The sequence below is a fragment of the Glossina fuscipes genome, unplaced genomic scaffold (genome assembly GCF_014805625.2).
Source record: "Glossina fuscipes isolate IAEA_lab_2018 unplaced genomic scaffold, Yale_Gfus_2 112, whole genome shotgun sequence".
In the NCBI taxonomy this organism is placed as follows: Eukaryota; Metazoa; Arthropoda; class Insecta; order Diptera; family Glossinidae; genus Glossina; species Glossina fuscipes.
In genome coordinates, this window is record NW_023998455.1 from 766,203 (window position 1) to 779,608 (window position 13,406).

Sequence of the window (13,406 nt, forward strand, 5' to 3'; positions counted from 1 at the left end):
TTCTTCTTGAAAACTGAAAATAAGCATGAAATCCCTTAATATCTCCCCTTACAAACTATTTTCACTGCATGTCCTTATCATGTTAATAAAAGCTCGCCATCATTACTTTCTGCTAATTAGCTCAAACATTCTTGTTCTTGTTTACCGTAGGGTAAAGCAAAATGAAAACAAACCAAGAAGTAGTTATCTTAACATTTCCTTCTTTATTTCCCATAGATTATTATGCCCTTGCTCTTTAAATTCGCATTTTTCCCACAAGACATGCAACGTGAAAGATTACTTTAGATAAATTTTTGATCTCCAAAAACTATATAATAAGAAAATTGGACCTATACATACATTTTAAGGATCGATTCACCCCATCCTACATATTACAGATAGGCACCGGTGGGTACAAGTATCGTAAGGTAAAAGAGGGTGTTCGAGTATTTTCATGCCACCCTGAGATCATGAAATGGCTTTTCAGAGAGTTTTGAGGAGACGATTGTACTTCTGTCGGATTTCGCGGTAACAAGTTCACGAAGGATTATTTTCACGTATTCACCTTAGAAGGTAGACTCATTACGAAACCACTAGACATTAAAACAAGTAAATAACGTTATAATAGTCTAGGGCCTATTAACTTACACCGTTTCGCTTAGTACAGTTATTCATATACGCACTTCTCAAAATAGTGCCGTACATGAGAAGTAAATGCAAAAGTACTTCGATCTGAACAATTTTCAATAGCCTTCGTCCTTGGGCCAAAACACATCGATATGTACCGAATTTTATCAAAATATCTCTAAAATTGCGATTTGTCGGGGGAACATAAGAATGGAAACGGACAGACGGATCGAAAGTGATTCTAAATTGGTCGATGGGGTCTATATCAAGTCCTTCTGGGTATTGTATGCATGCTCGCAAACTCAAGTGGATGGTGTAGGGCGTAAAAAATTATAATCACAAAAAGTTTATAAACAAAATTCATTCCTTTTAATAATACTATTGAAATTATACGAATGCCTGACACATATACACACAGCACACGCAGTGTATTATCTTTATAGTTTTCCACCCTTGAACGCTCTTATCTTATCTAGTGATTAGGACTGTCAAGTTTAGTATTTAATAATCATTTACAAATCTTTATATGCCTTTTGCAGCCATAAAAAGCAGAAAAAATTGAAAATAAAAAAAAAATAAAATTTGGATCTTTCTGAGATTTTTCATTCCTTATTGCTTGCTTGTGCTATCTTTTTTTTTAGTCTGAATCCACATCTACTTCATCAAACAATCCAAAGGCCACTATGTTAAAATGCGTTTGGTGTTCTCAGACTTTGGGTATTAACGACCGTCCAAAGCTATTGGAATGTTTGCATATAGCTTGCGCTCAGTGCGTGCATAACAAATTCGTTGAATTGGATCGTACTATGCCGCCGCTGATACACTGCCCTATATGTAATATGGCCTCACAGAATGAATTAATAATTGACAATCAGTTTCTTATCGAACAGTGTACGGCGGCCGGTGAAATGTCAGCCGATGGTAGTTCGTGTACCGAGGGTACAAAGACGTCAGCCTCGGCCAGTATACAGTGTAGCAGTTGTTCGGATAATGCTATAGCGACCTCATGGTGTGTCGATTGTTCCGAATATATATGCGATAGTTGTGTGCAAGCTCATCAACGACTCAAAATAACCAAGGATCATACGATTAAACCGAAAGAAGAGGCTAACAATGAACAATTACCAGGCACTGCTGGTGTCGATAAATTGCATATGTGTCACCTGCATCCACAAGAGAAATACTCACTCTATTGCGAGACATGCGAAAAACTGACATGTCGAGATTGTCAATTAAGCGATCATCGCGATCATAAATATAAATTTGCTCATGAAATTGCTACCGAAACGCGACAATCTCTATCTACTCTATTATCGGAAATTAACTATAAACGTTTTCTATTAAGTACAGCTACTCAAGTGATCGATGATCGTCAAAAAATGATTGGTGATAAAAAAACAGAACTTATTAAGGAAGTAACCGCTATGGTTGTAAAAATTACGAATACAGTTAATATGCGGGGCAAACAATTGATTATGCGTTTAAATGAAGTTTGCGATAGTAAACTGAAAGTATTAATTGAAAAGAAAGATCATTTGCAATTATTGGCCGATCATACCGATCATTGTATAGAATTTATGGGTAACGCATTGGAAAAGGGTAGCGATTATGCAATCTTATCCAGCAAGAAATCGTTAGTAAATCAATTGCAAAAACTCAAATGTCAGCGCGCTGATATACCCAATCCGGAAATTCCAGTACGCATACAAATACAAATGAATCAAATACCCGAACTGCAGAAAGGTGAGTGAGCGGTTATATATATAATAATTCATCTAAATACTAAATATATGTATTTTGCAGTTATCTCACAACTTGGTACCATAGTGGTGGATGGCAAGCCATATCCGCCGGCACCGTGCACGAATCCACCACCACGACAACAGCCAAGTCCAAATATGGCACCGCCATTACGTCCCGGTCCTGGGGCAATGCCGGTCGGGATATCACCTCCGGGTCCTCCGGGCCCACCAGGCGGTTTTGGTCCTCAAAATGGTCCACCTTTATATAATAGTCCCTCACCTCAACAGCAACAACAACAATTTAATAACATGCAAATGAACCGCTCCTATGCTGGCGAAGGGCCAGGTAAGGGTAGGCTAACAAATCGTTCAAATCTTTTTTAGTAAATAACTACAATTTGCCTTAAGATTATCTATACTTATCAAATTTATATTTTTAATCTCCATAGTACGATATGGTGGTATGCCCCCGGTGGGTATGCAAAGACAAGGACAACCCCATGTTAGTTCCTCAACACATCCACAAAATATGGGTATGCCAGGAGAAGAAATAAGAAATTTTTTCATATTACAGTATATTCATGCATATATTTTATAGATATCAGTCTGCGAGGCTTATTAAATAATCAGGCCGCACAAAGTCCCAATCAGCCAATGTCATTTAATGGACCGCCAAATTATCCAGGCCCTCAAGGCGCCCCATCACCACATCAACAAATGTGCGCACAAATGAGGCCGCATTTTATGGGCGGTCCACCGGGTCAGCAGCATCCAAGTTTTCCGCCTGGTGGACCGAACAATCCAAATTTTATAAATAATAGCGTAGCGGCTGCTGCCGCGGCACGTTTTCCAAACTATCAACGAATGTCCAGTCATGCTCAACAACAGGCGGCCGTAGCAGCCATGGCTTCAAGTGGCGGAAGTCAAATACCTTCCCCAGGTGCTATGCAAAGGCCTCAAATGATGGGTAATCCCATGCAAAATGTAAGTTTTTTTCTCGTTAGAAAGTAAACTAAAAAAGCTTTGGAGTTTATAATCGCATTCATTTGTGTAGAGTATGGGATTTCATACCAGTCAACCAAATTATAATGCCGGACATCCACAAACTTCCCCGCATGGTCTAGGGGGTCCCGCCAGTGCACCAATGGCTAAATGGCATATACCCCAATCAGCCCAAAGTAATTGTAAGTCAAGATGTCTCGTCAAATCTAGGTATTTAAAATAATAGAATTTTCTGTCATGGGTTAGCTTGTTCGCAACAAGGACACAATCTAATGCAATTTCCCAATGGCCGTCAAACGGAAAATTTTAAAATATCGCTAAAATCATTAAATACTCTTAAAAATACTACACCACCTTCAACTGGCAGTAGTAGTACTTCATCATCAGGTCACGGTATGCCTGGTGGCAGCAGTAGTAGTAGCGGTGGACATGGAAGCGTCATGGGTATAAGTGGTGGTGGCGGTAGTGGTGGTGGTAGCGGCGGAGGAGGGGGAGGCCTATCTGTAAGTGGCGGAAACAGTGCCGGCAATTCATTATTAAATGCCGCTTCGCTAGGGTTAGGTCCCGCAGTCTCGATCCTGCCGAATGTCACCTCAACCAATCCTAAAACTCCCAGTCCCAGTACTCATGAAGTAAGTTAATATATATGCATAATTACAACTTTCGTTCCTGTGATGATTGTTCAATTTTTTTTTATTATTATTATTTTTTTTTATTTAATGCATTTAAAAGAACTCGAAAGATTTTACTGAACCCATTGATAAAGTACGCGATGATTCAATTAACGATCTTATGGCAACCATAGCAAAATTGGATTCGAACGGTGTTCAAGTATTACCAGAAGGACGTACAAAAACCACATCACCTCAGGTTCACAGTTCCACAGATTTATCCAATACACAAGAGGGTAAGTTAATTATCATCTTAAGCCGCTTAAAAAAATTTGTTTATTACATTTTTGTAACTTCATCGTTATGATTGGAATCTTTAGTCTAAAAATTAATTAAAACCTTAACTGATTGATCATTCAATGAGGCGGTATATATCTATGATTTCACAAGACATAGGAAAAGTAGGTTAACTTATTATTAGGTAGTGTAGCTAAGCTCATGATGAAAAATTATTATGTTTCTCGGCCTCTGCAGTAATTGCAGTATCGAGTTACAAATGACAAATCGCAATTTGTTTTCTATGGACTCGCTAAGTCGTAGTATTTCAGATATCTTAAGTATTCGTTTTGCTATTCCGTTCATATTGGAGAAACTATGCTGATTTCAGAACCTAACAAGGTAACCTAGCGAGACAATTGCCTCTTTCTCTCACTCTCTCTATCTCTCTCTCTCTCTTATGGAGATCTGAGAGGTTAATCAATATCACTATTTCACCATGACAAGTGATTATCGCACACGGCTTTTTATTCGAATTTATAATCACTTAATAGATAAAGAAATTGGAAGGAAAGGAAGAAATCTTTGCCTTATATAAATATAGATAGGGCCTTGATATTAGGGAGCAAATCTGAGTACAGTAAGAAGATTTCCAATTTATATTTCAAGAGCAAAAAAAAATAATTATAATTTAATAGTATTAAAAATAGAAAAGTTCAGAAATGTGTTAGCCTTTTTTATTTTTAAGCAGCCGCTCATATAGAAATCCTTAACAAAAATACATCTCGAATTCAAGACGTACGTCTATCAAATATTTATATGTGCAATGCATTATTTATTTCCAGTGCTACCTGAAGAATCAATTTTCTTCATTTTTCATGTGTATATAAAAGAGACAAAAATTACATAACCTTAACCTTATATATAAATATATATATATATACATATATATATATATGTTTCTTATATACATCATAGAAAATAGTTATATGTGAAAAAATGAAACTTAACATTAATTTCTATTGTTAAACCCATGGTGTTATGTAATTAATAAGACAGTGTCAAACGTTGTCCTTCCAAGTAAGGACTTGTCGTAATCTGCAAGTTTGTCAAAGCGATCACAGCAAGCTTCTCCCATGTCAAGCTTAAGTTCCGTAAGCGTAGAATACTGTTTAGGCTTTGAAAATATCTTGGGCGGAAAGTATTTCCCAGAGAGGTGGGGACTCATGTTTAGCCGGCTACTTCAGTAACGGTATATATACATATGACTGAAAAAATCCTCTAAGGGATTGACCCGTATTAGAGAAAATACATATATATATATCGTTGCTGCACACGCTGTCTCGTTACAACATTGAAGCCTGACAGTGCCTATATTTGGCTGCAACACTCATATTTTTAATTTATTGCTAAATATCGAATATGCCGCTTGGAGAGGGTGTATACTTGTCAAAACTGTATTGTAAATCTAAAAATAATTTACCATTAATTTTTGGACGGAATAAATGAAAGCCTATTTTGCACATATAATTATTTGTCAGAAGAACACATATATATATATATATAATGCTGTGCCCGTAAAGTAAGATCAATATTTAAGTTAAATTGCTTGATATATCGGAGATCAGATGCACCTTTTTTTTTATAATGGATAGCACTGTGACAGATATCTGTGTCACAAATATGACATCATTAGTCGAACTCGTTTTTCAACTGCGAAAGGCATTTCTTCCGATTTTCATTTTCTTAGGTGAAATTTTGTTTTCCAACTCCCACTGCATCATGAAACGTATTCTCATGGAAAATGAAACTTGTGTCAGTGTGTAATTAACCTGTCGAGCGAATATCGTGCAAAAGATGAGCCGAGAGTGGACAACTTTTTTAAAGTCGCTCCAAAATCTAGGTTACATGTTCATAGTTTTCCACGATCAGTCTAGTGTTTGACACTATGAGTTACTTCCCCCAAATCAAACAATTAGTAAGGAATATATTTACACCCATCACCGAAGGATGAGGGGTATATTCATTTTGTCAGAACGTTTGTAACGCCCAGAAAGAAGCACCACGAGATCGCATAAAGTGTACATGTTCTTGGTCAGCATCAAAGCCTAAATCGATTTAGGCATGTTCCTCCTGTCCGTCTATTGTAAACAATCTTTCGATCCCAAAAACGAAGCTATCGACTTCAGATTTGTCAAAAATCGTTGGAAATGGGCCAAATTGGTCGAAGGACTCGACCGCACCAACACATAAATTGAGAATACCTCTGTTATTCAATGGGAATGAAAAATTTGGTTTGCTGCTCATTACTCATAAACTACAGCAAATATATGTACAAAAATTTGAGCTCATATTGTATGGGCGATGCTGTAACGTTTGCGCACAAAAATGGGAAAAATTGACCACCCTTGCCCAATATGTGTAGTCTATCAAAATTTAGTTATTTTTCCAATATCTTTATAACGCGCAGAAACAAGCTTCAAAAACCCCATAAGGGGTTTCAAATTCAAAAACCTGGAATGCACCTAAACCTGTTCGTCTATCCGTCTGTCTGTTTGCGCAACTTTTTAGTATTCATGGTAAAAATGCTTCCGTTAACGAAAATGAAGCTTGCAAATTTCGAAAAGAATTTGAAATTGACCTAAACTTTTCAAAAGACACGTCTACAACACGCACGCGCTTTTACGAAAAAAACTCCTTACTATAGAGCAAGAGAATTTTTTTACTTCTTTTGTCTTTTTTTTTTAGTGGTAAACGGTGATGGGTATAAAAAAATTCGGTCCCGACCAAATGTAATTTTCTTACTTGCTTGAGGAATAATATATAGATTTAAAAGAGAAAAAATTAAACTGATCTTACTTTTTGGACACAGCAGTACATATATATACATATGTATATGTACATACGGTATTATCGGCTAATGCTTTTTTGTTCATTACTTTTTTTAAATTTTTTTTTTTTTTTGAAACACTTAAAAAAAAATCAGCTATTTTTTATTGTGCCTCAAAGCTTTATTATTTGGGAAAGTAATGAAAAAAATATATATATATATAAATAAGTAAAAAAAAGTTTTCCAACTTTTAAATATTAATTACATGATTTTTTAAGCAAGGTTTCGTTTCGTTTGTTTTGATTTGAGCTTTTGGTTTTAATCAAAGTATTAATAAATCTTTTTTTAAAGCCATCCTGCTACAGTAGTTTTTTAATTACCTTAAAACTTTGCTTTGTTTATTTCTTTTCCAAAAAAAAAAAAAAAAAATATCAATAATTCATTGAATTCATTGCAAAAATTTGCCAAAAATATTGCTCTCTTAAAATATGTGTCTCTCTGACTACTACCACTACTACTACTACTACTACTACTAACCCTTCACTTCATTCAACAAAATCGCAAATCAAAAAAAAATTCCAATTGAAATTTTCGCAAAAAAAAAAAAAAAAAATCTTAAAAAAACACAATTACAATAAAATACAAAAACTAATCAGTTCACAATAAAACTACCGAAAAAGATGATCCCAATGAAGATTGGTGTGCCGTTTGCCTGGATGGCGGTGAGCTAATGTGCTGTGACAAATGTCCCAAAGTATTCCATCAGAATTGTCATATACCCGCCATTTCTTCATTGCCCGATGAAAGCGAAAGCTGGCAATGTTTATTATGCGTTAACCTTAAGGAGTTGGCTAACAATGTAGATAACATGCAAAAGAATCCCGGTGAACTGAGTCGTCTTGAATTGCAAATTTTGCAACGCATCTGCTTAGAATTATATTGTCAATATGAGCAAAGCTTACAATTTCGCGAACCGGAATCGCCAACAAATACAGCCTACTACGAAATCATATGCAAGTAAGTTTATATATATGAGACGAGATAATTCTCTTTTTATTTTCTTTATCCAATTCATCATTATTATTATTATTATTATCATTGCAGTCCAATGTCATTGGATGTGATACGCACAAGATTGGATCCCTCCAGCCCAAATCATTACAAAGATATCGCTTCATTTATCTCAGATGTCCGTTTAATTTTTAGAAACACCTATTTATTCTATCAAGTGAGTAATGCGGTAATAAAAACTTTTCTTTTTTTTTTAAAAACTTTTAATAATAAGTTAAGTTAAACAAGTAAGAAACTTTGAACACCACAAGTTGTGTAAGGTATTTTAAGCATGCATGTAACACCCAGAAGAGCTTAAGCTAGACCCACGAGCTAGACGATTGAAAATCATTTTCTAAATATATCTACACATGTACATGTGTGTGCAAGCTGCGCGTCGCAATTTTTGAGATATGATGATCAGACGTGGCCCAGGCACAATCTACTAATCCCCATATGGGAAAACGGCTTTTCCGAATAGGGCGTTATACCGGGAAACTTTGCAAATTTCAAAATTTCTCGGCAGATTTTGCTAAGTGGTAGTATTATGGCTGAGACAATTTTTTCAACCCGCTCTTACGGGTATGGAACCGAATTTGGATAATGTAGGTCTATCTTTTGGATACGATCGCATGTAAGGATTCTCATGACACGTACTAAACAAAGTGATGTAGAATATGTAATAGTCGGCGTTGCCCTACTACAACGTTCTTACTTGTTTTATGCTATGAGTTAGTCATGAGGTTTTTAATTATTATATGTAAGCGCAATCAGGCTCATTGTTAAATTTGATCGGATGTAGCTTTCATCTTAGCTTCACATTTCAATTCTTGTGTACTCCGTGTACCACCGTTATCCTAAACAAGACTTTAAAAAAAAAAAAAAAAGGAAAAGAACAAAATTTTCATGCTCTATAATATTAAGTGGGCGCGGCGGATTTTTTCTATTTTCAAAATAAAAGTGGGGATTTATATGATACATTTGTGTTGTACTTTATAAGCAAGAAGCAAAAAACACGAAAATAAAGAGTGTTTACAGTTTTTGTTGCATATGCATGTAAGCGTCATAGGCGTTTTTCAAATTCTTTTGCGACATTTTGAATTTTGCGAACATGAAAATTTAGACGGACAGACGGACCGATGAGAAAAGCGGAATACTTAGGTGCATTTGAAAAACCATTTTTATATATCTTTTGGGAAAAAGAGGAATTTCCATGTCAAACTGCGTGCAAGAACTTCTAATGTTTCTGAGTGATGCCAGGGGGGTTATCAATTAACTGTGAACAACTGCCCATCGACGATTATTAGAAAGTCATATATGTTTAAATAAGACGGACTTGATGAGGAGGATTTTTATTTAGTATAGTTAGCTAGAAAATGCTGCCGGATCATATCGTAATAGAGACATTTAATATATCGCGCTTTATATTATTCAAATCAAATATCGTACGCGAGCTAAAGCTAAAAGCATTAATTGATTCGAACCCAAAACGAAATGCGATAACTTTCTCACCTCTAGACCTATATTAAATTTCACTTTAGCTAGCAACTTATAATATGTGAGCCATTTATTTTGAAAGTGGCCCAAGTCTATTTATAGCAATTCAAAAAAATATTTTTTAAACACTGTATTGATAGATTTACATCCGCAAAACTTGAAATATCTCAATTTGAACGTAAATAGACTTACGTCACTTTCACAATAAACAGGTCATATGTATAGAATAATATATATTTCGCGGTGATTATTAAATATTTTTATGTAAATTTTTTTTTTTTTTGTTTTTTGTTTATATCTATTTGTGATAGGAGGACTCCAAGACCTATACAAATGCCAAATATTTGGAAAGTTTCTTTGAAGAACAATTGACCAAATGGTTACCGAATTATGTGAAGAATAAAAATATAAATCATAATTCATCTGCTATACTTAATAATAATTCCAATGCAATGCAGTTAAGTAATGGCAATAGCGGTGGCGGCGCTTCAACGTCAGCATCACCAGCACCGGGAGCTCCGTCCCCATCTTTGATGGAGAATGGTGGTCGTAAAAGTACCGGTTCGGCAGGAGCTTTAAGCATAAATAGTAACAGTAATAGCAGTAGCCACCACAGTAACGGAGGTGGGGGATCAACAAGTGCGGGCGGTTTAATACGCTTGGATGATAATAACGATGATGGTTGCATTTCATCGAAAAGGCTGCGTTTAGCGGAATAGGATAAACTTTTAACTGGCAACGGCAATAACAACAACAATAGCTGGCGTCCAGTAAATCAAATAGACAATATAACGGCAGCAACAACAACAACAACAGGAGCAGGAACAACAACAATGCAACCGTTAATTTAACATTATATGAAAATATTTATGATAAACCAATTGAAAATGTTATTGAAGAAAGGAATTAAAAATCAATAAAAATAAATAATAATAATAAAGTAGTAATTAAATACATACAGAAATTTTACATAAACTTAAAAGAAAAAGAAAACTTTTTTTTTTTTTTGTTTCATTACAATTTTTTTTAATTATTGAATTGTAAAAAAAAAAAAAAAAAAAAAAGAATTTCTAAAAATAAAACTGCGTTTATTTTATAAGAAAAAGTAAATACTAATGAGCAAATTTCTATACATATATATATTTATACTTATACGAAATGATTTTAACATTGTATTGTATATAAATTATAAAAAAAAAAAAAAAAAAAATTAACAAATTAAATCAAAATTCTCCAAATATTCTTATATAATTATTTTTAAAACTTTCGGTTTTATTTAAGCATATATTTACGATATATACTAATTGTAATAATATATCTACACAGACATAGATGTGTATATATACATATATATGAGTAATATTATTATTACTACCACTATTACTACTACTACTACTACTACTACTACTATTGTATTTATTAGCCTTATAAATTAAGATTTTTATTATCATACTTGAACTTGGCATTTTTGAAAGTAAAAAATTAAGGACCTACAAAATAACATATAAATACATAAGATATCGAATCTATTTATCGATTAATTCACGCCCACTACAGACAGAATACATGTTAGACGAGACATAGAAGCATTCATCGAAGAAACAGCAAAACCGATTCAGCGATATTCATCTATCGCATCGTTCTTCTCTCTCTCTCTCTCTTTCTCTCTCTCTCTCACTCTCTCTCTCTCATAACTCATGGGGTCTTCCAATTCACATCCTCCTAGTACTACTCCTAATTGTCCTCCTCGATTATGAACACAAAAATGTTAAACTCGTTAAGCTTAGCTTTAAAGTGCTTCAAGGTAAAATGCTTTGACCAGGTCCGTTAAGCCTTGAACAGAGAAATCCCGAGAATACTGTCCTAAAAAAAATTATTATTAAAAAGTTTTATATATAGTATAGTTTTCCAGGATCTGTACAATTACCGGCAAGATGCTACCTACCCATGCGCTACACTGTACAGACGATTGTAGCTCTTCGCCTTCGCTCTTCTTTTAATCAAATTTAGTAAACATATTAGTGGTGGATGTTAAAAGGGCTCGGCACTAGTCGAATATAAGGCTTCTTTCTTGTTTTGTGATAGTTTTGCAAAGAATTGAATAATAATTCGTTTATTATTTTCATGACCCATCTAAAGAAGATATTTATGTAATTTCTAATGTATACGTTTTATTTATTAAGTTTTTATTGTTGTCTATATATGTTTACATATATATATATATGTATATGTATATATGTATATGTTCATATAAATACATATGTATTTTTTTTTGATCAATTCCATTACAATATGCATAAGCGTAAAAGTGTTTGTACCCACCACCAAAACTTCGACGTAAAATGACTATGATGATTAACTAAGGCACTTAACACTTTGGAATCGTGATTTTTTTTTTCTGTGTACCATTTCGACACGGGAATTGGTGTAAGAAATGCAATGCCCAACTTCATGTCGACATAAGAGTACAAAAGGTTAAGAGATCGACTCGCATTAAGTATACATGCTTAGTCGGCATAAGTGCTGAACACAATGATTGCCATGATGATAAAACCCAATAAAGCGATATTTATTATGCACCCTTTCTCGTTCTGGAAATAAAAAATTTCAATTTCTTAAAAATCTGCGAACTATTGGTCAGGTTTTAGCAAATGCGCTCGGTCGGTAACATTTAAAAATTTGCTCGGCGAGCGTGCCCTGACTGATTAACTTAAACAAAAAATGAAAGGGAGAAGTAGTTCAGGGTTAAAAAATTGGTCAACGGCTCGGTTTAAACTTTACGGCAATTACTTTCAAGGCAGCATAAACAGTTCAATTTTGAAACACAGTTTTCAGTGACAATGTTAAGTGAACGTGTCAGGGAGATGTTCATTGGGTTGATGTTCAACTTTTTTTTCTGAACAACAGATTCTATTTAGTAAGGCCCACCCAACTCTCTATCCACTCAAATCGAGACTACGAAGCCAAACCATCATGATTCCCAGTTTTTTTTCTTCCATCGCTTCTCAGTCAAAAAAATAACCATTCGAAGGGCACGCCTACAGCAATTAGAAAATGCATAATTGATCCTTTTTCAAAATGATCACTTTGAAATGGCGCCTTAGACCAATTACAGTAGTGAAGATATGGGATTAATATCGGAAAAGAAGACTGTCGATCACTTGACAGTTTAAAATCAAGAATTAATTAAAACATTTGAAGGACCCGCCTCGAACAATCAAAAAATGACTGAAAGTTACTTCTTCAAACTAATTTATCGCTTCGAAACTATGAAGGCTTTACTGTAGAGAGCTATACGATTTGCCATAATGGAGGTATGGGGTTAAAATCGAAAATCTCCTGAATTGGAGACCAAGTCGGTCTAAACAAGAGACCATGTGGTTCTCGGGCAGTCTAGAAGAGCATAAATTTTTAAATTTCGGACGTTCTCTGAAAAGTGCTGCCAAGTCATATTAACGATAAACGATATATGGAGTGAATATCGCTTCAAAGTTGGTGATGGGTATTACAAAATTCGGACTAAGACGAATATAATTATGTTGTTCTCGTATTTATTTCTGTTTTCTAGTTTTACACATCCCAGCGAATTTTCGGTGTTTAATATTCTAAATAACAGCAGAAGAAGAATACGTTTTCGCAAAAATTTTTCCTTTTATCATATCTGTCAAAAACACTAAAAAAACAGTAAAATGGCAGCAGTGTTTTTTAAAATCATACCACATAACATAAAAACATAACATAAACAGGCAAAGCTTAACATTTTACATACAGATACATATATATATATATATA

At 34.5% G+C, this 13,406-nt stretch overlaps 1 protein-coding gene across 4 annotated transcripts in view; it reads left to right on the forward strand.

Annotated features, from left to right (window-relative positions):
• The window catches only part of LOC119639642 (transcription intermediary factor 1-alpha), a 60,987-nt gene extending 50,505 nt beyond the window's left edge, over positions 1-10,482 (forward strand). Inside the window, exons 2-11 of one of the 4 annotated variants that reach the window (XM_038037165.1) lie at positions 1,248-2,349; positions 2,410-2,694; positions 2,798-2,881; positions 2,947-3,332; positions 3,403-3,532; positions 3,597-3,982; positions 4,083-4,257; positions 7,724-8,084; positions 8,172-8,295; positions 9,926-10,482. In XM_038037165.1, the coding sequence (XP_037893093.1) occupies positions 1,248-2,349; positions 2,410-2,694; positions 2,798-2,881; positions 2,947-3,332; positions 3,403-3,532; positions 3,597-3,982; positions 4,083-4,257; positions 7,724-8,084; positions 8,172-8,295; positions 9,926-10,333 (3,441 nt within the window). In that variant the 3' untranslated portion in view covers positions 10,334-10,482. Of the gene's footprint in view, positions 1-1,247; positions 2,350-2,409; positions 2,701-2,797; positions 2,882-2,946; positions 3,333-3,402; positions 3,533-3,596; positions 3,983-4,082; positions 4,258-7,723; positions 8,085-8,171; positions 8,296-9,925 lie in introns of all 4 variants that reach the window. The other 3 variants (XM_038037164.1, XM_038037166.1, XM_038037167.1) reach the window with 3 other exon arrangements.
• The last annotated feature ends 2,924 nt before the right edge of the window (positions 10,483-13,406 follow it).